This window comes from Rhipicephalus sanguineus, chromosome 11 (genome assembly GCF_013339695.2).
Source record: "Rhipicephalus sanguineus isolate Rsan-2018 chromosome 11, BIME_Rsan_1.4, whole genome shotgun sequence".
Classification (NCBI taxonomy): domain Eukaryota; kingdom Metazoa; phylum Arthropoda; class Arachnida; order Ixodida; family Ixodidae; genus Rhipicephalus; species Rhipicephalus sanguineus.
Window position 1 is genome coordinate 140,235,990 of NC_051186.1, and position 24,395 is coordinate 140,260,384.

Consider the following 24,395-nt stretch of genomic DNA (forward strand, 5'->3'; position numbering starts at 1 on the left):
GCATCAGATGCGGCCCTTTGTAGGATTTAACAAGAGAACGGAAACCGAAACTGCTGTAAACTGGCTGCAAAGGCCACACGTTATACATGCGCTGGACCTTCGGAAGTACGTTTTGGCAGCATAAATCCTCCCCCACTCCAAACAGCTCTCTAGTGAATAGCTGGCGTGAACTTCGGGCAATTATTACCGATCGACACTGTCTGATTGCGAAGGCGACACCATAATTTGATGTTCGTCTTGCAAGGCTTCATTTGATTACACAACTTTGATGCTACTGAAGCATAACCACAAGCGGCACACATTACTCTCAAGCGCGCAAGGGGTTCCCAACAAAACGCGCACGTTGGTTGGCGCAAAGCTCAGTAAAAAATGTCCATATTGTCAATAGCGGGAAAATTAAAACTGATTCTGAAAGTGCAGTGGCAGGACTAGCCGTGAAGCTAGGCGCACGAGAAACAGATCCAACATGCCAAAATCACCAATTCAAAGCATCAATCACCGGCGACCGATTTGAACAGAGCGGGGTAACGAAAGATTTAACACGTTAGTTTAGCGATTCATCCCAAAAGAAGAATTTCTTATCCATTCTTGATCTGTCGTGCATAAGCAAGACACTCTTTCCGAGCTACTTTTCTTTCTTGGCACTTCCCAGAGCCGTTTTCGTTTTCTTAATGTTGATGCTGAGTAGCATTTTCGAACGAATATTGTACTGCCTCTTAACTTCACATTTGAAAAGGAGGTTGCCTTCGTTTCACTGAATTCTTAGAGGTAAATTCCTTACCGCCCACTGATGCAAGCTGACGCGCCTGATACTTTCCTACTCGAGCTGCAAAACGGCCACATGACTGCGCAACGAGGGACACTTCCAGATCCGCTTTACCAGGCCGATAATCGACTGGGGTGTGGCACTCTTCTTGGCACGAACTTACATTGCTTCATGTATCAGGATGGTTATTTGAATTGCACAAAATGTTACCGCACGAGTAATATGATGCTATATGATAGAGTGTCGTGCCCCATTGGACGGCAGTTGTGCCTGTTCACTTACCATGCTCTCTGACGTGGAGCTAAACCCTGGCCTTAAGAATATAGCCGAAAGAGAGCAGATGGCGAACACTGAGAAGATTCTTCTAGATGTACAAATTGGTCAGACAACTATGCTTGCTAAACTTGCGGAAATAGTGGCGAAGCAAACCGAGCTAGCGTGATAGACAGCGTGATAGGAAAATCAAATGTGATTAAGGAATGCATTAAAATTGTTGAAAAATCTGAAGGCTAAGATTCAAGACCTCGAAAATAGGAGCCGTAGGCTGAAAGAAAAGAGAGGCAGCAAGGAAAAGAGAGGCAGCAAAGAACACCGAGTGCACCTTAACTACAACAATCTTATACAGTAAAACCTCGGTGATACGATCACGGCTCGTACGAATTTTGGGGTGATACGAATTTTTCTGTGGTCCCGGCCAAGGCCCATTAGCGTGCAATGTATTGGAGTACGGTTGTTGCAAACCGATTTGCAGCCCGTGACGTATGATACGAACGTACGTTAGCGCATAGGTACGAACAGGTGTTGCCCATGCTGTCGCGGAAGACGCGGCAGTCACGTGTGGGCGCGGGTATGTGCGCTGCGCGACCATCGACGGCGCGTCGTTGCCTCCGAGATTAGTGCGTGCGAATCTTGGATGCCTTTATGCGCCTTCGCGTTTATATTAAAGATGACGCTAAGTCGCGCTTTTTTTTTCGATGTGTTGGCGCGTGCTCCTATGCTCGAGGCAGCAGCGTCTTTGTACTGCGTTAACATGTGCCTGCGGCGTCGATGCAAGCCTTGTCCCTGCAATGAGACGTTCTATAAAACAAGACTGAAACTTGGGCTGTGGGTCGATTATGAAGTCCCATGAAAGGTGGACCAAGACCCCAAGAGACGAAGCGAACGGTCTTGGTGCTTGGCCATGGCCTTGGAGCTTGGCCTCTATCGTGTGCAAAGCGCTTCTTAAGTCACTTTCGCCGCAGTACTATGGTATCATGCAGAAAAGCGTAGAAAGATTAGGAAGGGGCTACTAGCGGTCACGGGGCACAACACATCTGGTTCATTAATTACACACGCGCGCATGCACCTTATATTTACGAGTGCAAGTATGATCATTGACGTCTAGAAACTTTACTGGCAATTATTGCGAGCTGTCTATGACGTCGCTGCGGCCCTGAGAAGCACTAAATCAAAACGTATGCCAACATTCTTTTGTCGCATACTAATTTTTCGTGTTTTTTGGTGATACGAATTTCAACTGATACGAATATTTTGGGTAACCACGTGAGATTCGTATCACCGAAGTTTTACTGTAGTCACTGGACAGACGTTCGTGAGGGACAGCGAAATGCACCAACCTGTTCCTCTTCGTGCACATGCGTGATCAGAAGGGGTTGACTGAAGTGACATTTGTCAATCGAGAACTGGAAAAACCGAGGCTTTAAACACGTGCGGGCGTATTCCTGTGCTTCTGGTGAACTGTCGAAGTATTAAAAATAAAGTTGACAAGTTTGCATCTCTCGTGGCGACTGCTGAAGCGAAAACCATCACGGGTACAGAATCTTGACTGGGCAATACGATATCGGATACCAACATGTTCCCACATAGATTAACTATTTATCGGAAAGACAGAAATCGCAATGGCGGGGACGTATTCATTGTTGTCGCAAACAAGTGGACTAGCAAGGAAATTTCTTTTCATAATTCAGCCAAATCAGTGTGGTGTCGCGTTTACTTACCCAACTTTACTTTTTATCATCCACCGTGGACAGCGATGATTACTCCTATGGCACTGCTTTCTGATATGGAATTCCAGACAGTGTATTCCCGAGTGGGGATTTTAACTTGCCAGATTCTGATTGGATGACCGGCAGTACAGAATAAGTCTCCAGTTCTATACTTTGTTTGATGCATTCTTGAGTTTTTTTGGTTTTTGCAAATATGTGAACGTTCTCACAAGATATAATGTCATTCTGGTGAGGATGTAGATGCGGTTACTGACCAAGTCAAGGTGAAGAACACAGAGACGTTTCGGTACCCATACGGGTTCCTTGTTCACACTAAGCAGGCAAGAGCCATGTGTCGCTTTTTTGTGCTAAAATGTGACGTAATGAACGGGTGTAACTGGCAGGTAGATTCCTATCTGTCCTGTTGATAGTGTCCTCAGTCGTCTGGATAAAAACTGATACCAAAAGTAGTCTCGTGGTCGAATTCTTTTCTTTGGCTATTATAGCGGCGTTGTCCCAATCGATGAAGTGACCGTGATTATCGGCATGCTCAGCAAGGGCGCTTGACGCTTTCATGATACCTGACCAGGCGTTTGACGCTCATCATGATACCTGACCAGACGAACTTTCAGTCGAACTCTTGACTACTAAATGTCATTCTGGATTTAATCTTATGTAATGACCCAAACATTGTTTCCACTGTGTCGGTCATTCCTGGTATAAGTGACCAGAATGCTACTGTGACAAATTTAAATATCACAGCCGTCCGAGTAGCACAGGTAATACCACGCGAAATTTTTTTGTATGAACGTAGTGACTATGATGCTGTTTCCGCAGAATTACAGTTGTATTTCCCAATATTTTTGCAGTTGGCAGAAAGCCGTCGTTCTTTAGTGCTGTGGTCTACTTTCCATGATAAGTTACTAAATGCAGTTCAAGGTCTTGTACCAAGCAAAATACTAAGAAAGAGAACCAAACAAAAACCTTGGTTCAACTGCGACACTCGTAGGTTAATTAGAAAAGCAAGACGTTCGTACAAAAAATTTCACAATAACAGAACAGCGTCTAATGAACAAGATCTGAGGAATGCAAACCTGATGCTTCAATAAGCAGTAAAAACAAGGGAGGACTCATTTTTTGCCCAGCTGAGTGATCAATTAAAGCAAAACCTCAAAGAGTTCTCCAAGTATGTAAAACAAAGTAGGAAAGACGATATGAGAATTCCTGCTTTGACTGTGCAGAATAATACGCTCTGCACTGATGAACAAAAAGCTGAAGCTTTCAACAAATATTTCCAGCCAGTTTTTACTCAATCTACGCCTGGTGACATGGTAGCGCTTCCAGTCACCCAGCCTTCAATGAAAGACGTAGAGATTGATGTGAATGGTGTTGATTGCCTGTTACGGCAGATAGAGACATCTAAAGCAGTGGGACCAAATGGTTTAGTGCCATTTGTTCTTAAAAATTGTCACGGCAACATTGCACAGTAGTTATGCATCATATATGAAACTACACTTAATACTGGAATTGTTCCACATGACTGAAAAGTTGTGAACGTCATCCCGGTTCATAAATCAGGGGACAAAAAGCTCGTTGAAAATTAAGAGGCCCATCTCGCCAACAGCAATTTGTTGCAAGTTATTTGAACACATCATATACAGTGAAATAGTACACCTCGAGTCAATCAACTTCCTCACACCATCTCAGCATGGTTTGAGAAATAGACTGTTCATGTATAACTCACCTAATCCAATTTCAACATCACATGTGATATTCCTTAGACAGTAACTCCCAAGTACAGTCAACGTCCGATTTTTCAGACTCCCTAGGGACCACGAAATTGCCAGAAAAATCGGGCAGTACAAAAAAATGAATTCATGCTTTTTTATTCTGCTCAAGCAGTCACATCGCTACAGCCACGTCTGAAGTAGCTTTAATGCCTCCCAGTACAATAATCAGGAATTTTGGTGCGCGCTTAGGCTCTCGCAAATACATTCGGTACGTGCCGCAAAGTCTTGCACAAAGAGGCAGCATGAATGGCAGCGCAGCGCGTTTGGGTTCTCGCCTATTAAATGCGTGCAGTATGCATGCAACTGCGCTAGGCCCCATGCACTACCGAGCAGTTTGGGTTTTCGCCTATTAAATGCGTGCAGTATGCATGCAACTGTGCTAGGCCACATGCACTACTGAGCAGTTAACTGAAGATGCTTATCGTAGGGTTGTCGGCGATTAGGTAAGCCGTACTGGCGTGTTTGCCAGTTGCCGCCATCACGCCTCGATGCATTTCGGCTGCTTATCCGTAAAGTAGGGGTGTGCGAATATTCGAAATTTCGAATATTTTTCGAATAGTGTTTAATATTCGATTCGATTCGCACTAAAGTTTTACTATTCGAACTATTCAAACTTCCCAAAAACAAATACAGTCAACATCAGAGTGAAAGTGACCCCTTCAAATTTTCAATATGCTTCACCTCGTTACACTCTCGTATTGCGGCAAAGCTGCGTTTCAAGCTCCGTTACGGTCGAACTTTGCCAAGAGACAGTCAACATCCGATTGGAAGTGGTCCCTAGATTTTCAATAGGCTTCACCTCACTACACCCCGGTATTGCGGCAAAGCTACCTTTCAAGCTCCGTTACGGTCGAACTTTGCCAAGACACAGTCAACGTCCGATTGGAAGTGCAATAAGGTACGCATTTGGGCTGGTTGGTTCATGATTAAGTGGTCCCTAGATTTTCAATATGCTTCACCTCATCACACCCCGGTATTGCGGCAAAGCTACCTTTCAAGCTCCGTTGCGGTCGAACTTTGCCAAGAAACAGTCGTCCGATTGAAAGTGGTCCCTAGATTTCTATATGCTTCACCTCATCACACCACGGTATTACGGCAAAGCTGCCTTTCAAGCTCTGCTACAGTTTCAAATGTATTAACTCAAGGAAACGCTGGTTCCAACATGGAGATGAAAGATGTGGCAGAGGTGGGGGCTCAATTAATACTGTTTTGGACTTGAAACTTGGGCAGGAAGTCCGACAAATCAGAAGCCGAAGCTTTTTAGCATCCAAAATTTCAGATATTATATATCGATGTCTACGAGGCAGATTTGGAACTCCGGACTTGAAGGGAGCACATCCTTGTCTGCCGCATCAGTTGGGGCTTCCACTGAAGTTGAAAGAGGAGGAGAGGCTGAGGAAATGGCATCTTTGCCTATCACGTGTAAAGTGTTGTCGGCAACACTTTGGTTGCACCAAATCATGTACATAAATAGAATTAGGCCTCTACATTGCCTCATTCTTGATAAGACAACTATGAAACGCCACCCCGCCAGTGCTTGAATAACCTAGCGAAAAGAAACACTTTCACGTTGCTATCTCTTAAAAATATGCTTAGGAATCCTCTCTAACTTTTCTTCTGCAATTTCACTTCGAAATATTCCAAAAGTATTCGATTCGATTCGCACTCACACTTCAATATTCGAATTCGCTTCGCTCCCAAAATTTTGCTATTCGCATAGCTCTACCGTAAAGACATCGCCGCAGAGCGCCGTGATAGCGGCCCCCTTGAATTGCTGGTCTGCTTTACCCCATAACGCTCCGGCCTTGCGGCAAAGCTGACCTTCGGACTCTGCTACTGTCGCAAACAGATCGACTCGCGAAAGCGCTGGTTCGAATTTACGATGATAGACGCGGCATAAGTGGGGGCTTCAAATAATGCCTTTCGGACCTGCAATTTGGGCAGAAAGTCCGAAAAATCGGACGCGGAAGAGTTTCAGCGTCCGAAATTTCGGACGTTCTAATACATTGACGTCTATGGGACTGGTGACGGTGCCGCGAAAGCGTCTGAATTTTCGAGCATGTCCTGAAAATCCGGCGTCCGAAAAATCGGCAGTCGACTGTAGATGCAGTGTTTGATTTTTGTAAAGCTTCTATACCGTCCAACACAACCCGTTGGAATTTGCAATGCTTTCTGTAAACAAACCAACGCGTTTCAGTTTTCCTTTTTTCCGCGTACTGTATCAGAGTGGAACTGGCTCACTGATCTTAGCCAATTTTCTGTTGCTTAGAGCTAAAGTATGCACTGTTAATTTGTGTTATGTTTCCATTTAATGTAATATTTTGACCATGTTATCTTTTATGTGTTCTCTTAGTACCCTGGGTACCCTGGGGTAAGGGCCAGTTAGTTGTTCATATTGTAAACTTTATAGCACTGACAGTAGACGAAAGCTACGTAGAAGGAAGGACACGGGACAACACAAGCGCAGACTATCAACTGTTTATTTTTACAGAATCATGACAAAATATATACACACAAGAAAAGGGGCGAAGACAACAGAACAAAAAAAATTAAACACTCACACATGCGCAAGATAAACATCAACAGAGGAGCTATCCTCAATCCAGCACCCACGTCTTGCGGTCTATCTGCTTCCTTGCCCTGAAGGAATGACACTTCTCCTTCGGCTTTTTTTTTGTTCTGTTGTCTCCGCCCCTTGCTTTGTGTGTATAGATTTTGTCATGATTCTGTAAAAATAAACAGTTGATAGTCCGCGCTTGTGTTGTCCCGTGTCCTTCCTTCTAGGTAGCTTTCATCTACTGTCAGCGCGATAAAGATTACAATAGGTGTTTCAATTCCATTTCTCGTAATATATTTTTATGTTATCACGTGTGTTTTTGTTTATATCCTGCCTCTTGTACCTGTCCAGCTTGGACCAGTTCTTGATCTGCAGTATTTAATAAATAAATAAATAAAATAAATGCCGATCAAAACCAGGGTATATAGAGCACAGCTAAACAAAACTATCAATTTACTAATATAACAGCACTGAAAACATGCGCAAAGCTGTTTTCCTTGCATGTGCAGTTTGTGCGTACGTCTGCGCATGTTTTCAATGCCTTTATATTCGGTGTGCTTCTGAAGAATAAAATTGGTTAGGAGTTGGCACTCTTTCTGTCGCCTTTCTTTATTGAAATAAAAATAAATGAAGGAGTCGTCACCATTGCCTGGTGACGGCTACACCTTTCTACTTGGTTGTTGGGATATAAAAATTAAAGGGGTACTGATACCTTTTTTCGAAGGCGAGTTTATTCTGCCATACAAATCTCCTGTATGCGGAGACGGCTCTGAGAAAGTGTGAAGCTCAGCAAACGTTGACAAGATATTTTATTTCGACAATAAGGTCAATTTTTCCATGGCGCACCTACCAACATCGACACTACCTTGACGTCAGGCTATAGTACTAATTTTGGTGACTTCACGCAGCAGTCTGGCTAGTTGTGATGATGTCAGGTACCAAAACTTTCATGATGGCCGCTTGTGTGTCACCAAAACATTCAAAATGGCCGCTTGTGCGTCACCAACGGAGCCACGGTACGGAGCGGCCGTGGAAACGTCACCATATATTGTGCGAGCACACGATGAAAAGCTCATACCGTGTTGTGACGTCAGGGTACAGTAGGAATCGAAACTAGCTTTTAAAAACATACTGTAATTACTTTTTCAGGGTGCACTCGCGCTTAGCACTACCTTTTCTAAGCTCTTGAGGGCCTTTCATTTGACGCTAAAAAATGACAAATGAAAATTTTCGTCTCAGTACCCCTTTAAGAAACAGAAATAATATACATACATATATACAGTCCTACATTTGGTAAATTGAAAAACTATCGTTTGAACAAAGCACATGGAGCGCGGCTTTCAGTATAGTCTGCTCAATATTCATCACAAATATTGGTGTCTTCAAACAAAGTTCATTGCTATCCGGTTTATCCTAGACGGTCATGGGCCTAGTATTTCCTGCAACAAAAACAGCTTCCTGTCCAGCGTGTGGAGTTCGTGTTCTTTCTTCTCGTTCGTAACGTTGTGCCACATCTTTCAAGTAGCACTGTTTACACCTCTTCACATTATTCTTCCCTCATAGAGAACATCTGCTACAATTAATTCAGCAAAAACCTGTGTATGAAGAAGTAGCGCTCACCACAGTCATTTCCAGCTGGGTAGCTGGCTGAGGGTTCAAGGTCTTCCAGGGAAACGACCTTAAAGGAGGCCAAAGGTGTTGACCCTGGCTGTGTGGAGATCATGCCTCGGAAGCGGGTCACACTCCATGTACGCACATGGCTGTACTCGCTGCACACTGCATTGAAAGACATGTCCACTGAGTTTTGTACAGGCACAGGAATGAAGAAATGAGTCTAGTGGTTAAGGCATGGCATATCGATAATAGTAGCAGCTCATGTGTGAGCCAACCGTCAACTAACTTACATGAAGAAGCAATCAAATGCCTTCCACGTAGACGCTCATGTGTGCCGGATTAATAGGTATCGCATCTTGCCTGGGCAAGATGCGATAAGATGCGCAAATAAGTTTTTAAAGACGATAGTCTTTCTCGGGGAACTTAAACGCAGAAATTTCAGTCTGTCTGTCTTTATGTTTGTCTGTCTGTCACCCGATTCAGCCAGCCGGCCAAAGTTTACCCACTTTCTGAACGCCCAGCCATCTTGAACTGGTACGGCCGCTCATACTTGTGATTACTGTCGATCAAAAAGCAAATATTACGCATATCTGAGGCACTACATCAATACATAAGTAATAGGTGGTGTGTTCCTTTACTAGAAAATACATAGATAAATTACTAAAGACCCTAATGTTTCTTAGGCTGGGCTGAAAATGCGACGCTATGAGCCAGATGCGGCGATTCAACATAGACGACGAGGACTGATATAGTACGGCCGGCACAAGACTATCGTCTTTCGGCGACATTTACAGCGAAGCACGTAGATACGCGGCCAATTTTTTGTTCCTTCTTTTCTGCCACTGTGCACCTCTACAGTTGTTAGATGGCATTTGTGGTGTCTTCATTTCTCTGTTGTGCCCGATTTTGCAGGCCCTGATTTTTTTTTACATGAACACGTACCAACTAGCTCAGCTCTCTGTTATTCAGTCACTTGCTTTTCACTCAGTCCACTGAATGTCCAGCATGGAAAACCGTTGCACACTGCAGAAACAAAATAGCTGCGGTCTAATATCGCATAAAAGCAAGGCGACAACCTGAATTACGGCATGTCCATTTACGGTGGCCATGTTTTCTGTTTCGTGACATTGCAAGCTGAATCGAACAAGTGCGACCTGTGCCAGCTTCACGGCTTCACGGCACTGCTTCGCGATGATGCAGAGAAGGTGACTTCACTGCAATACTGGGCTTCTTTTTAGTTTCATTTCTTCCACGACTTGTGCTTGGGGGTACAAGTCAGTATTGCCACGTGCCATGCCATTTTTCGCATCTGCCACTGTCGAGGACAGCCGTCGCATCATTTAGATAGGCTAGAGCGGACTACGATTAACTTCCGATGGGCCCATCATATCAGACAGTGCAGTATGTGATGATACGTGTGCGCATGTTCTGTGTTGTTTTCCCAGCGCTTAAAGGCCAACTCCGGCGATTTTTTGGCCATGTCAAAGTAAGGGTGCTTTTATGTTCCTGAGACGCTCCTGTTATGGGCCCGATAGCAGAAATACTCGGCAAATTGGAGAATAATTTTAAATAAGCAAAAAAGCGCAACACCGAAACCGAAACCCAACCGAGTGACTGTCTACGTAATGTAGACATTGTTACGAACGAACCGGAAGTCGTGCAAGGCATGCCGGTCACGCCGGCGCGGAGTATGAAAACTGTGACAGTCGGGACGACCAGCGAAGCGCCGGCCAAACCAACGCTGTCTGTCACCTTGTGCACAGCAGACGCTCGCTGTAGAGGCCGAATCGCCGAAGTTAGCGGTGCCCTCGGCTGCGTCACTTCCACCGCCTTCCCAATACTGACGTCACAGACGCAATGTTGCCAATAATTGTGGGAAGCCAGGAGGGCGTTCGCAGACAATCTTTAAAATTTATTCGCAAACAATCTGCGCATGTCTCAAGCCTGTAATTCGGCATAAATGATGGAAACGTGCAAAGGAACGTACCCAGCGAATTTCATTGAGATCCATCGACCTCGAAAAATCGCCGGAGTTGGCCTTTAAATAACTGGCAGCACGTAAGTTGTGCGTTGTTCTTTGGTGGAACGGCAGCATTGCATGGGCACGCCGCTCTGATTCTGTTAGTGTTCTTTTTGTGTTTCCTAAGCAAGAGGCAGAAGTCCGTCTCCTTAATATTAAAGCTTGTCTGCCACACCCTCGTCTTCTGTGGATTCCAGTGACGACGACGCCCGTGACATCTGGTGGATGTGCTGGGTATGTTCAGTACCCCCTCGTGCAGCCGTGACACCAGTCCTCACCAAGCAAAGGAAGACGGCCAGAGAAGAAGCTGCTGACAGCTAGGACTTCCCCCTGAGTACGGCCTCCTTCCAGAAAAACCACCCGCCACAAAAGAAGCCCGGCCTGTCAAGATGACTGAAGCCCAGTTGCTAACAGCCGTCGTACTGCAGCAACCCCGTGAACCCCCTAAATTCTGCGGAACGCCGCGCGACGACCCCGAGGACTGGCTGGAACAGTTCGAGTGCGTGGCGACCATCAGCAAGTGGAATGACGACGCGAAGTTGCAGTGAGTCTACTTTACACTGGAAGAGTCTGCGCGTGCCTGGTTCATTATTCCATTATGCCTGGTTCAACCATTAGTCCCACCAATTGCAGGTTCGGGTGTAGTGCTGCGTAAAAATGCTAAGAAATAAGGTGAGAGGAAAGAGGCGCACTCGCAACTAAGCTTTATTTTGCGTCGATTGCAAATATAAAGCCACGAAAAACACCACGTGTTACCGACAACACTGCCGCATAGTAAAGCCAGATAAAACCGCCTACTGCACTAATCATCGAGATAGTATATTTCATATGAAAATAGGTAACACGTGTTACCTAAAACACACAGTGTTAAAACTCCGCGGAACCACACACAGCACCTCGACTACTGTAAGTCGGCTCCCCCACTTTTTCCTATATGTCATGGGGACGCGTAGCAGAACCACCCGATGCAGCCACAAAAAAAAAAAAATGAAACCTACTTCGAGTTGGCCGAACAAATAGCCAACGAGGTAAAAAAAAATAGCGCGCCCTTTCCTGGTGGTGGTCTTATACCCCTGTCACACGGCAAATCTAATGTCATTTACAGCTAATGTCATTCGTTTGTAATGTCATTTGTTTGCTGTCACACGGGGAAACTAATGCCATTCGATGAAAATGACATTTCCAGTCGAATGAGTTCCCGAAACACATTCGCATTCGATTTCGGACCGAATGCGTAGTCTCGACACCAGGGACCTTTTAGGGAGATAACTGTTGACTTATGTATGCGTAACTTTTGTAATTCTTAAATATCTTATTCTTTACTAGATTAACTTATTACTGGTTTGATCACGTAACAGCACGCGCGAAAGTTTCTAAAAGAAAGCTACTCTCAACTACAGCGGCTGGACGCCGGCCATGTTTCATTTGTGCTCTCTTGCTGTTGCCCGTATCGCGGGTGTTGATCGTCCGATTGCACGTGTTTTGGTGATCAAGGTGGTGACTACACTAATTAGCTGCCGCCGTCTCATTTCTGCAGCCGGAGTGTCAGTCGTGCTCGCACGCTTTAGTTCACTGTACGCACGCCCGGTCATATCGTCGGCCATGTTGGTTTTCGATTGGTTCTTGGCTTGACTTCGTTTGTGTCGTACAGCTGTGGCAAGTTGTGTAAAATGGCTGCGTTTATATTCTTCGAGCAGCTTTTTAGTGATAGAAAATTATTTTCTAGGATACACGCATGTGAGATGCAAGTTTTAATAGATTTTTATTTCTCCCAACGTCACGGCTCCGGAGTGCTAAGGTCATGGTCATCATTTTAAAATGTCATTTGTTTTCGTCGTGTGACAGCAGGCAGGTAAAATGACATTAAGTTCACCTAATGTCATTTCTTGTAAATGACATTACATTTGCCGTGTGACAGGGGTATTACAATAGGGTTCGATGATTCTCGAATGTCAAGTAAATGTACTCCACTCCAGAACGGCCCCTGTCAGACTGGCTCAGATAAACAGAATAAAAATTAGCTGTTCTTCCCGCACGTGGTCATTCTCGCCGACGTGCGCTTCCCTGTGCCCCAGGCGGGCGCCTTGAAGGGCAAAGAAGGACGCATCATAGCCACGTAACAGGCAAGCGGTAGGTTCTTGCGCCTCGCGCAGTAGCCCATCTGCCCTCCTCTGCATGACGTGCTGCGTACATGCGCCTGTTCAATGCCGTGGAATGTTTACAGAAGGAACGTCATTCCTCCGTCATTCCTTCGCGAACATAACTAGTTACCGTTACAGTTCCACCGTTCCTAAATGGAATGGTGCCATTCCTCCCTAAAAGAACTAGTTCCCGGAACATCATTCCTTGGAACACCATTCCATACAACACTGGTATACAAATACGACATCGGTGAAACAGCGCTTCAAACGCTTCATAAGCAGCTCTGCGTACTCGTTGAATGCCAGAAGCCTATAGTCTGCCCTGGCTCCAACCTTGGGCTTGTTCTTAAATATCGTACCCAGCGTGCTTCTTGGGATGCTGCACGTAGCTGCGACGTGAGACTTCTTTGCTTGCTAGTCCGTCATCTTGCGTTGCGATTAGGTCGCGGCATCAGATCACGGCTAGGTTGGCTTGCCCCGGTACTTCTACATCGCGTTGACGCGTCTTCTTCGAGCCCCGAGGTTTCGTCCTCAGGGCTCAGTCTGGTCTGCGTCGTGTTTTTAAGATTTCATCGCAGAGTCATCGGTGGTGGAGGATCTTCGATATTTTGTTGTACAGCAACCGCACCTCCATCGGTTGCTGTTCTTTTTCTGGATACGGGCTAGATGACCGACCCTGCGTTGGGCCAGTGTATGGTCGGCGCTGGGGAGAGACGTAGCAGCCTGGCGACAGCGATCGGGAAAGTCCTAGTCCAATGCGCTCCTGCAAGATAGTCGGCGATGTCACTGGTTGTTCACCCTGCTGTGGACACAGCGCTTCAGTAGCGAACCCACGCAGTCCCATCTGTCAGTACTGGCAGCGGTGGCAGGTGTGGCCAGCTTCTCTGCTATGGTGGCAGAGCGGGCAGTGGTCGGGGGTGCGCCAAATGTCGGTCTTCCTCGAAGTAAAGTGCTGGCCGACAAGTGAGCGGTACGGCGTTGGTGGTGTCTGGCGATGGCAGTGCGTCGATGCGGTGTCTTGACGTGAGCACGGAGGGGGAGCTTAGCGTCGGGCTGCAGCAGCGTAACTCATGGCTTGCGGCTGAGGCTGTAGTGGTTCAGGGGTACCAAGCAACTGCTGGATCTCCTGGCGCACGACGTCAGCAATGGAATCCAGTTGACGCTGCGATGAAGGCAGGAATTTTCGCAGCTCCTCCTGCAAGATTGCTTTAATCGTCTCATGATGGTCATTGGAGCAGATCCGTTGCATTTCCTTCAAGTGTGGCATGGAACAACGATTGTAGTACTGGTTGCGCATGTCAAGCGTCTTCTGAATAGTCGTCGCTTCCGAGACAAATCCTTGAATGCGATTCGATGGGTTTCGCATCAGTCCTGCGAAGAGTTCCTGCTTAACTCCTCGCATGAGGAGGCGAACTATTTTCTTTTCGGGCATGGTAGGATCAGCGTGGCGGAACAGTCTGGTCATCTCTTGAGCACCATGTTTTCATTCGGCATCTGCACACGGGTTTCAAGCAAAGCCTTGGCCCACTCCTTGCGGATGACGCTCGTGAATGTGGCGAGGAAACTGGTGCGAAAAATGTCCCACGTTGTCAGGTTTCGTTCTTGGTTTTAGAACCAGGTCCAAGCAGCGTCTTCCAAGGCGATGTAGACGTGCCGTAGCTTGTCCTCATTAGTCCAGATATTGAAGACGGCAATGCAGTCATACGCTTTGAGCCAGCTTTCCGTGTCCAAATGATGATCCGCGGAACGTTGGCGCCTCCCTGTGTTGCTGTAGCACGACTGTCGCGAGTGGTGGCACAGGGTCTGTCATTGTTGTCGCCGTCATGGTCATGGCCTTTGCCTTCCAGGTATTATCGGGTGCTCTGGTGCTTGACCTCGTTGTCTGCGGCTGGCTCGCTGGTTGGGAATGGTGTCAACGTCTTCTTTGCGACTGCGTTCACGGCTTGATGGGGACGTCTGGCACATGAAGCAACAGCACCTCCACCAGATGTCACGGGGTCATGACATCGATGAAGATAGCAGTCGGCGTGTCCAACATGAAACTCTTTATCTGGCCAAACTTATGGACGGGAAACGGGAAGTCAAGCTACAGCAATACACACTGTACACTGATAGCGGTGAACAGAGCGTCGGCTGTCAATAAAACTTATCTGCAGCAAGGCGCGTCGGAATTAATACATGCGGCATCAAACATTCGAGCCTTATCACTGATGGTCGCGTTAGATCCAGAATAATCTCAGCTGTTCGCGTTTTCGCACTCAAGCCTATAAGTAGATCCTAACAAAATCTGGAAGGTTCCCAGACACTAGGGCGCGGTTTGTGCAAGGCAGTGGCTATGCGTGCGATGGACTAGTTACATAAAAATAACAAAAGAAGCGCATTTGGCAGTATTGTGTGGCCCAATTATTCCCCCCTTTCTTGTGGGCGGAGCATTGAGATGTCAAGACACCTGATTGGTGGGAGCTGATGCCACTGCTTCCCAAAGCCTCGGTGTTGGCAGACGAGGGGCTTCCGAAGACTTCTGTACAAACATATTCATTCATTCATTCTCTCTCTTGTAACTATATAAATAAACCGACATGCCTTCTTGGAAGAACGCGTCCCCCTCACTGGAAAACATCGCCTGTGTGGACGACGGCGGGAGCCAGCTACCCTAACGAGACCCGCCGAAACCCACTCCTTACACGACGCACAAGAAGGAAGGCAAGTTTACGAAATAAAGCGAAAATTGTTTAAGCGAAATAAAGTGCAGCAACTTCCAAAAGAAGTTTTCACCTTGTTCTTCAGCATAATGTGAGTGAATTGGCATGTGAGTGCTTGTTACAATTTCCGAAAAAAGTTTCGAGATCTGCAGTGCATTAATATAAGCCTAATGACACATATATTGAATTTCGAATTACCGATGGTATACTGAACTATTTCGTGGTACCCTTCAATATATTCGGGATCAACTGCATTGAGAGTTTGGTTATATTGAGTTTGTTATATTCAGGTTTAACTGTATTACTTCTCGCACTGGCATCAATAAGGCTGGAATGCTTCACCTATAAATCATGAACATCGCTGTGTGGCTCCACAGGGCTCCGATATATTTTTTTTATTTATTTATTTACAGATACTGCAATCCCCATAGGGAATTTTAGCAGGGTGGAAATACAACATATTATGGAACAATGTAAGCAACAAAACAAAACAAGGTATAATACACTGCTTCAAAAATACAAATACGTATGCGAACGAATACATTGTTTTAGGCTATTGCGCATACAAATACAGCCCTTATACAAAACAACAACTAAATAAACAAAACTTGGCAAAAAGAAATACATATCATGAAGGAGGTCATATTGGAAGGTAATTAACAGATGTTTGCAGCAAATAAAGACAGTGAAGGTTGAGTAACTTGGGTATTAGTCAGGTTATTCCATTCAGTCACAGTCCTTGGAAAAAAGGAATATTTGAAACAATTGCTTTTTACGCTGAATGGGGTAATTGTTAGGTGATGCCTCTGTCTTGTGGCATACCAAGAAGAAAAAGTAATTATATCAGATATGTTAATATTGTAATGTTTATTGATAAGTTGAAATAAGAATTTTAGTCAGGAAACACGATTGCGTTCCGTAAGTGCAGGCAAGTTGGCTTGTTTTATCAGTTTTGCAGTTTCAGTTTCAGTTTCAGTTCAGTTCAGTTTTCAGGAGTTTGTTTTAGGAGTTCAGTTCAACATAACATAACTGGAATCAATGATTGGTGGAAGTCGTGACTGCTGAAGCTGCTAACCACTGGACACAGCAAGATTAGCATCTCCGATTAGTATTTTCAGGAATCCAAGGTTCCCTGGGCCCCATTTTTTTATGTTGTGTTGGTTTGAATACCCTCTTAGTTTGGAAACCTGTCACGAGTGTTGCGGATGCCATCAATGACTTTAAATTAAAGAGGTTTTACTGTGACTTCTAGGTTTTCTAACCACGACATGAGAGATGGTGTACAGTTGCTGACATACCAGAGATGAGGTACTTCTCGGAGAGGACAACTCGGGTGACGGGGCTGCGGTGGACAGTGAATGTTTGGAAAAGCTGCGGACCATGGCCTACTGTCTCTGGGTGCTGCACAATCACCCGCACTGCACCAGCACTTGTGCCATATGCTATCTCGATCCAGTTGCCACACAGACCTGGTGGAAGACAAAAAGTGTGGAAGCAAAAGAAGTGAACGTTTCACACCACTCAAAACCACACAAAGACGAGGCAGCCATAAATAAAAATGAGTGCCTTACCAATTCCCCCTCACATTCACTTGCCAAGGACATTGAAAGGTCTTGACAAAACATATTCAACTAGCCTGTTCAACAGCTGGCTCAACACGAATTGTCTCCCTGAGCAATGACTGTCACGGATCTCTGGAGAACAGTTGACCAGAAGGAACGGATGAGGCGAGAGTGTTACACACACCTATTTTAATCACACACAAAAAGAAAACACACATTTTTACCCCAAGCCACTGCAAACATATCAAACATACCAGCACTAAAGAAAGCTATCACAAAAAGAACAAGTGAAGGAAACATACATCTATACAGTACGAAGCGTTCTTCACTCAAACAACTCATGGCGTTCTGTGCCGATGCATGATGAGGCGAGGCGTTGAGAGGACAGTGGCATGGCCACCAGCGTCCGAGTCGATGGGGCGAGTTTGACCGATTGCAGAACGCGAGCTGGCGTTGTGGTTGAAGCTGGGAGGCTTGGAGTTCAGTGACCTGTGCGTCGCAGGTACTTGAGCTGGCCAGCGTTTCCCGGGAACAGGACTGGCTCAGGCAAAGCCTACGGAGTGGTGCCGTAGGACGAAGCACTCGGGACACAAGCCGATGACGCTCCCTGGCCGCTGCGAGTGTTCGTGACGGCCGTCCAGTTCCTAGGACGTGTCCTTGAACGGCCGGTGACTACGATGCGATGCCATAAAGCGATGGAGCCCAAGGCTACGGTGCGATGCCGTAGAACAAAGGGAGCCGGAGCGCCCGGAACACAGGCCGGCGACGCTCGTGCCCGCCTCACGCGCTTCCGATCGAACACCCAGCGCCCCGATGCCCATGTCATCTTCTCTTTTATATCTTCTCCTTCGTTTTTCTCTTCTTCTCGTCATGCGGTTATACGTCAGGCTACGCTTGACGTCTTCCTATTCTTCTATCACATTTTCTTTCTCACCTCCTACATGTGACAATGGCCCCCTTCTTCAAGAGTTTTCCCTGGAAGAAAACTGCTTCAAACCTCCGGTATCTTCACCCGAGTAACAATCCGATCTCTTCCACGATCTGTCTTGAGCTAACACTAAAACACCACCACACTCCTACTAAACTTATCACTGGGCTGTTTCAGGGGTACTTCACCAAAACACTAGAATCACTCACAGTTTGCATTGTTCAAAATACCTTTGTAAGCACGCATTGGTTAAGTCAGCACCGAAATAGGTTTGCTCTATGCACAGGCTGACCAATATAAGCGTTCAAGCTTAAGTCTTCTCTTTCAGACCTTACGCGACTTTCTTCGGCATTTCCTTACTGAGCGCCGCTGCGAACGCCCAGCACCACCCCTGCTCTTATTGCATGTCTCAATCATCGAACGCCGCATCCACACAACTCTTCTATAATGTGTCCTAACTACACGTCCCCGGCTGAGCATTTGCGCATCTCTTTTTACATTCGGGTGTCTGTGATTAATTTTCGGGGCGGTTTTCCTTCTACGATGCTTTGCCTGAGCAACCCCGTGATTATCAGCCAAGCCAATGAATTTCTTGCGCTCCGGTAATACTCTGTCTTGCATATGACCTGTGCTTTTCTCCTCAAGACGCGTTCCTTTCCGCGAAGTGCTCCTCTCGATTTCTGCGACGCCAGTCATAGCAGTGACCGTTTCTTGAGGTCCCTGATCATCATCTTCGGCATGCCGTTCACTACCAACCTCATTATTGGATCTACAAGTGACACCTGCGTCCACTTCTTTGTTACTGCTAATTACAAGACAATTTTCCTTTTTACAGTCTCCACGGTCACTAATCATCTGTTCTACCGGACCACAGCTGTGGGCCTCAGGCTCCCCAGATTCCTGTAGCAACTCCACCCTTGGAATTTCTATGTCCGATCTACAGTCTGTGGTTTTTGCCAAACTCAGTTCACGTTCCCAACCTTGACCTAAGGCTGTCCGCTCACACCGATGCAGGTACACATACGGGTCATCACTTCTGGCGTGAACAGGAGCTATAACTTTTCTGGGACACGCTCGCATTGAGCTAGAAGGTTCTGTCTCTATTACAAAGCCCCTATCATCTGTGCTCATCTTACTACCTCCCTTCAAAGTCCGCTGTTGCCGCAAAATAAACTCCTTCTTGCACTCAATCCTCCTGATTTCGCGTTCCTCCTCTTCGCGCCTTTCCTCGCGCCTCTCCTCGCATGCCTGCGCTCGTTCATCTCTCAGCCTCTTTTCCTCGCGATCATAGAGGCTTATGGCTTCTTCACTCGACAAACCAAGCTTTACTGGTAACTCTAAGATCTTCGTCAAGTCCATCCTCCCTGGCGAATAGAAATCCGTGAGACCCACAACAAAAAATAAGAAAAAGGATCCTGGCAGGCTCGCCACTTATTTTTGTCACGGATCTCCGGACAACAGTCGACCAGAAGGAACGGAGGAGGCAAGAGCGTTACACACACCTATTTTAATTACACACAAATAGAAAAACACACATTGTTACCCCAAGCCACTGCAAACATATAAAACATACCGGCACTAAACAAAGCTATGACAAAAAGAACAAGTTAAGGACACAAACATCCATACAGTAGGAAGCGTTCTTCGCTCAAACAACTCACGGCGTTCTGTGCCGATGCATGATGAGACGAGGCGTTGAGAAGACAGTGGCATGATCACCGGCGTCCGAGTCGATGGGGCGAGTTTGACCGGTTGCAGAACGCGAGCTGGCGTTGTGGTTGAAGCTCGGAGGCTTGGAGTTCAGTGACCTGTGCGTCGCAGGTACTTGAGCTGGCCAGCGTTTCCCGGGAACAGGACTGGCTCAGGCAAAGCCTACAGAGCGGTGCCGTAGGACGAAGCGCTCGGGACACAAGCCGATGACGCTCCCTGGCCGCTGCGAGTGTTCGTTACGGCCGTCCAGTTCCTAGGACGTGTCCTTGAACGGCCGGTGACTACGGTGCGATGCCGTAGAGCGATGAAGCACGAGACTACGGTGTGATGCCGTAGAACAAAGGGAGCCGGAGCGCCGGGAACACAGGCCGGCGACGCTCGTGCCCGCCTCACGCGCTTCCGATCGAACACCCAGGGCCCCGATGCCCACGTCATCTTCTCTTTTATATCTTCTCCTTCGTTTTTCTCTTCTTCTCGTCGTACGGTTATACGTCAGGCTACGCTTGATGTCTTCCTATTCTTCTATCACATTTTCTTTGTCACCTTCTATATGTGACAATGACCAAAGTGAAAACAGCCTTCTTTGGTAAGTTCCCTTAGTCTCATGGTTATAGGTTGGTGCCATTTGATTACCAATGTAAATGTGTGCCCTCACACAATCAATTTGTGAAGCATGTCTGTCCTCTGATGGCAACCGGAGAAACAGTCCAGTCAAACTACTTCTAAAACTGTGGTTGGTCTGGTCTCCATAAAATTGTGCAATGAAGCAAAAACGTTGTGCGAAAATTCTTACAACAAGGAATATATGCAATCAAATGCATCATTCTTTCTACCACAATGACCTTAAACAACAATCACCAAAACTGCTGCTTCACTAGAGTCACGAATATCCGACTATAAGCAGTACTGCACTACAACCACCACATTTTCAAAGGCTGCACATGTGCAAAACATGCTGAGTAAGCTGCCGCACACATCCGAGGGTAAAGGCATGCAACCGGATTGTTTGCATCCATTTAAACACTCGAGCATTCAAAGGTCAACATCCAAACAGGATCCACGTTGCTGACAAAATCAAAGCAAGAAAGAAAGTTTACAGAAGAAGGTGATCTCACAAAAATATTATAGACAGTCACCAACTATCTTTTCTGACCTCCTCGATCATGCAAACTTCTTTGTGGGACCGTACTACACCAAAAATATGTCAAATAGCGACCCAAATTTCACATGATGCACGACACCTTGTTCGATTTCTAGGGTTCGCACGCGATGTTGAAAGCATGGTGATCGTGACCTGCCATTCAAGTGTTGCACATGCCATACACACCCTCACTTTCATTGACGATGCCTTTGCCCCCTTTCCTAATTCAGCCTACACAAGGAATTTTATTGACTAGATACCAAACAGCAACTTTGATTGCCCGCAGCTGCTGCAGAAGAGACAGCTCATACTCATTAGCCATAGCCTGTGGCTTGGCATGCTGTCACGTGAAGCTTGCCCTGGACAAGATCAATCATCCAAGAGATCGACCTGCCACGGCGGTCTAGTGGTTATGGCGCTCAACTGCTAACCCGAAGGTCGCGGGATCGAATCCCGGCCGCCGCGGCTACATTTTCGATGGAGGCTAAAATGTTTGAGGCCTGTGTACTTAAATGTAGGTGCACGTTCAAGAACCCCAGGTGGTCGAAATTTCTGGGGCCCTCCACTATGGCATTCCTCATACACATATCATGGTTTTGGGACATTAAACCCCAGACATTATTACAGTCGAACCCACTTATAACGATCCCAGATATAACGATCTATCGGTTATAACGACCATATTTCGGTGCACTTAGGATTTTCCTATGCTACCCATTGAAATTGCGTCCACATATAGCGAACATTTTTCAAAGCCTCCTACTTTTACAACGAACACTTCAGACACGGTCGCGGTAGAAATATGGCATATACAAGGCGAAAAAAAAGTTAAAGTAGGCCTTTTAAAGCATGAGAGGCGTGCGCTCGCGCATGCCGCGGTCCAGTTTACTCGTGACGAAGATACCCGAGATCGGCGAGCACCGCACGCGCTGCTTTCGGACGCTACGAGCGAGGTCGCTCGCTTTCCAGTCGTTTCTTCAGTGGCAGAATGGCAGTGGGGAATACAAAAAAAAAAAAGAAAGAAACAAAGAAATAGTAGGCAGCATGAAGCCTTGCAGTCAGCTTTCACACGGCAACCTATCCTGGCGCCGTTCTCTGCAGCTACGACCGCCTACGATGAACCTATGCCTTGGAACGCAAGAAGCCATAAAATGCAATAAGCGATGACCGCGATAACTTTTCGGCGCTTAAATGTTCACTGCGAGTGCGTCGACGTCACAATGTGCCGCAAAATGTATTTAATCTTTTCGGTAACGGCAGAGACCGGCCGATCAATGATTACGACTTCCGCGCGATTGCGGTACGTGATTCTAGTAGAACTCGTTGTTGGGCTAGTTGGTGCATTGCATCGAGGAATTAAACCAGCCGAAAACAGACGAACACTTGTGTTCCTGTGTTCGTCTGTTTTCGGCTGGTTTAATTCCTTGATGCGGTGATTCCTTCACGGCAGAAGAGAGCGAAGGCGATGTGGCGGCCGGCGATGAACGTGCCATTACGATTTATCGCCGACAACCTTATCACACTCATCTGCAGCTATCGGCTCGGCTGCACGTGTGGCGTAAACTGTTCGGGGTGACGGCGGTACAAGCAGTACAAGCGCGCAATGCCATTGCCATTCGAAAGTTCGCCGCCGCCGCCGCGCCGTGCGAGATAAAGTGCGCGTCGCTTCGTGTAAACGAAACTAGCTCGCTGTTGTTGAGTGACACGGGCACCGAGAAACGTCGATGCACTTACAGCGAGCGTATACTGCGTGTTTTATTAGGCAGCAACCCAAGCGCGCCGCGCTGTCGTGCAGGGCCGTCAGAGCATCGCGGAGACATAGTACGCGTTGCTTGCAAAATGCTTGTTCGCCACGTTGAACGAACAGGCCGCTCGCCGCACCCGTGCGCACAAATGCGCGTACAAATGCAAGTGGCCGGGCAGTGATGGCGTGAGCCGAGTAGGCGACGCGCTGCACGCAACTAGCCAGGGATGATCGGCTCCACGTAGCGGTACCGCGGTTCAGTGAAACGGTGTCGGTTCACTGCAAAGGCGGTTTATTTCACTCGTGCACGCAGCGGGCCTCGCTTCACAACACGAAAAGGCCTAACTTCTCACCGGAGGAGTTGTTAGCACTTTTCAATAAAAATGCGCAGAAAAAAAAGTGGCTGCGTCGCTAAATGCATGTTTTTGAGGGCTAGTCCATTTACAATGAACTACTGATATAACGACCAGTTTTCGCGGCACTTTCGAGTTCGTTATAAACGGGTTCGACTGTATGATTATTATTATCCAAGAGATCGCACTCACACACTAAACCAAGGGCAGTGTATGGAAAACTAACTTTGGTATTCGGGCAGGAAGATCAGCCACGGCAACTACCCTGCAACAGCCTACCAAGCTTGTAATTCCGCATACTGGCAGTAAAGGTGAAAGCTCGGGTCGTAAAGCCATAAATGTTTTAAATTAAACATCACCTGTACTGACAGTGGACACAAAGTCTAGTCCAGTCTACTTATCACTGCACGATGACACGACTATTTCCCTTACAGAAACTTAGGAAAAAAATTCCGGCAGATCCCACACATTGTAAGAATCGATTTCATGCGAAACAGTCCGTGAGTGACAGCTATGCTGAATTTTTCCCATTGAGTCAAGCTTTACAAGGTGAATCGAAGTCTTTCGGAAAATTTAGTAGTCCACATATTGGCAGAGTGAGCTGTTCGAAGAGGCACGCCAAACCATTCATCGAGTGCGCGGCATGCGTCGTGTATGAAATTCCGTGCTTGTGCAGCAGTGTACGGCAGTGCTTGTGCGGCACCCAAGCCTGGCACACTCATTGTGCCAGGCTTGGGTGCACCCCCAGTCTGTCTGACGTCACCATCCTGAAATGCTATCATCAAAGGCGCGCGCGGGAGATATTTCAGGCCTTTGTCATCCACCAAAGGGGTGATCAATGTATAAGTGTGCCGTCTCTCGATCTGTTAGAAAAAGTAATCAGCTATTTGACGTCACGCACGTGACAAAATTTTTTGTGTAACCCAATCGTGTCTTTTATTCTTTCGTCTATCTACATATTCTTGGTGTCGTCAAAAAAATTTCAGTTGGCAGTCAGCGCCAGTCCTCGTGTCACTTTCCTTCGTCCTGTCTCTGCACTGTTTTTTTTCAGGTTTTAAATTATGTACCAATTAGCCCGGTTTTCGCCACTACTGTAAAAGGTGTTCCAAAGTACTGTTGGCAATCATGTTGAAGCGATGTCAATATTTTTGCAACTAAATGCACGCTACAGTGCGATGATGCGCATATCATAACTAGCAGTGGTCGACTGATTCGAGCAACGCATTGCCCCAACATGACGCTTGTAAATTTGGAATAAACAGTCGAGAGTTTGCGCTCCCCTTAACCCTTCCCTTGTGATTTCTTTGTGCGAAATAGCCCCATCTGTGGCATCTGAAAAAAAAAAAATGACGCTTGTGTAGGTCTTTTTCCTAGGCAGTTTG

At 46.6% G+C, this 24,395-nt stretch overlaps 1 protein-coding gene across 5 annotated transcripts in view; it reads right to left on the reverse strand.

Moving 5' to 3' along the window:
- Nucleotides 1-24,395, reverse strand: part of LOC119374811 (SH3KBP1-binding protein 1) — a 739,328-nt gene that overhangs the window by 236,842 nt on the left and 478,091 nt on the right. For all 5 annotated transcript variants that reach the window (XM_049411036.1, XM_037645000.2, XM_049411037.1 and 2 more), the window contains 2 exons: nucleotides 16,874-17,044; nucleotides 8,719-8,874 (listed from right to left, as the gene is read on the reverse strand). In XM_049411036.1, coding sequence (XP_049266993.1) covers nucleotides 8,719-8,874; nucleotides 16,874-17,044 — 327 coding nt within the window. The remainder of the gene's footprint in view (nucleotides 1-8,718; nucleotides 8,875-16,873; nucleotides 17,045-24,395) is intronic.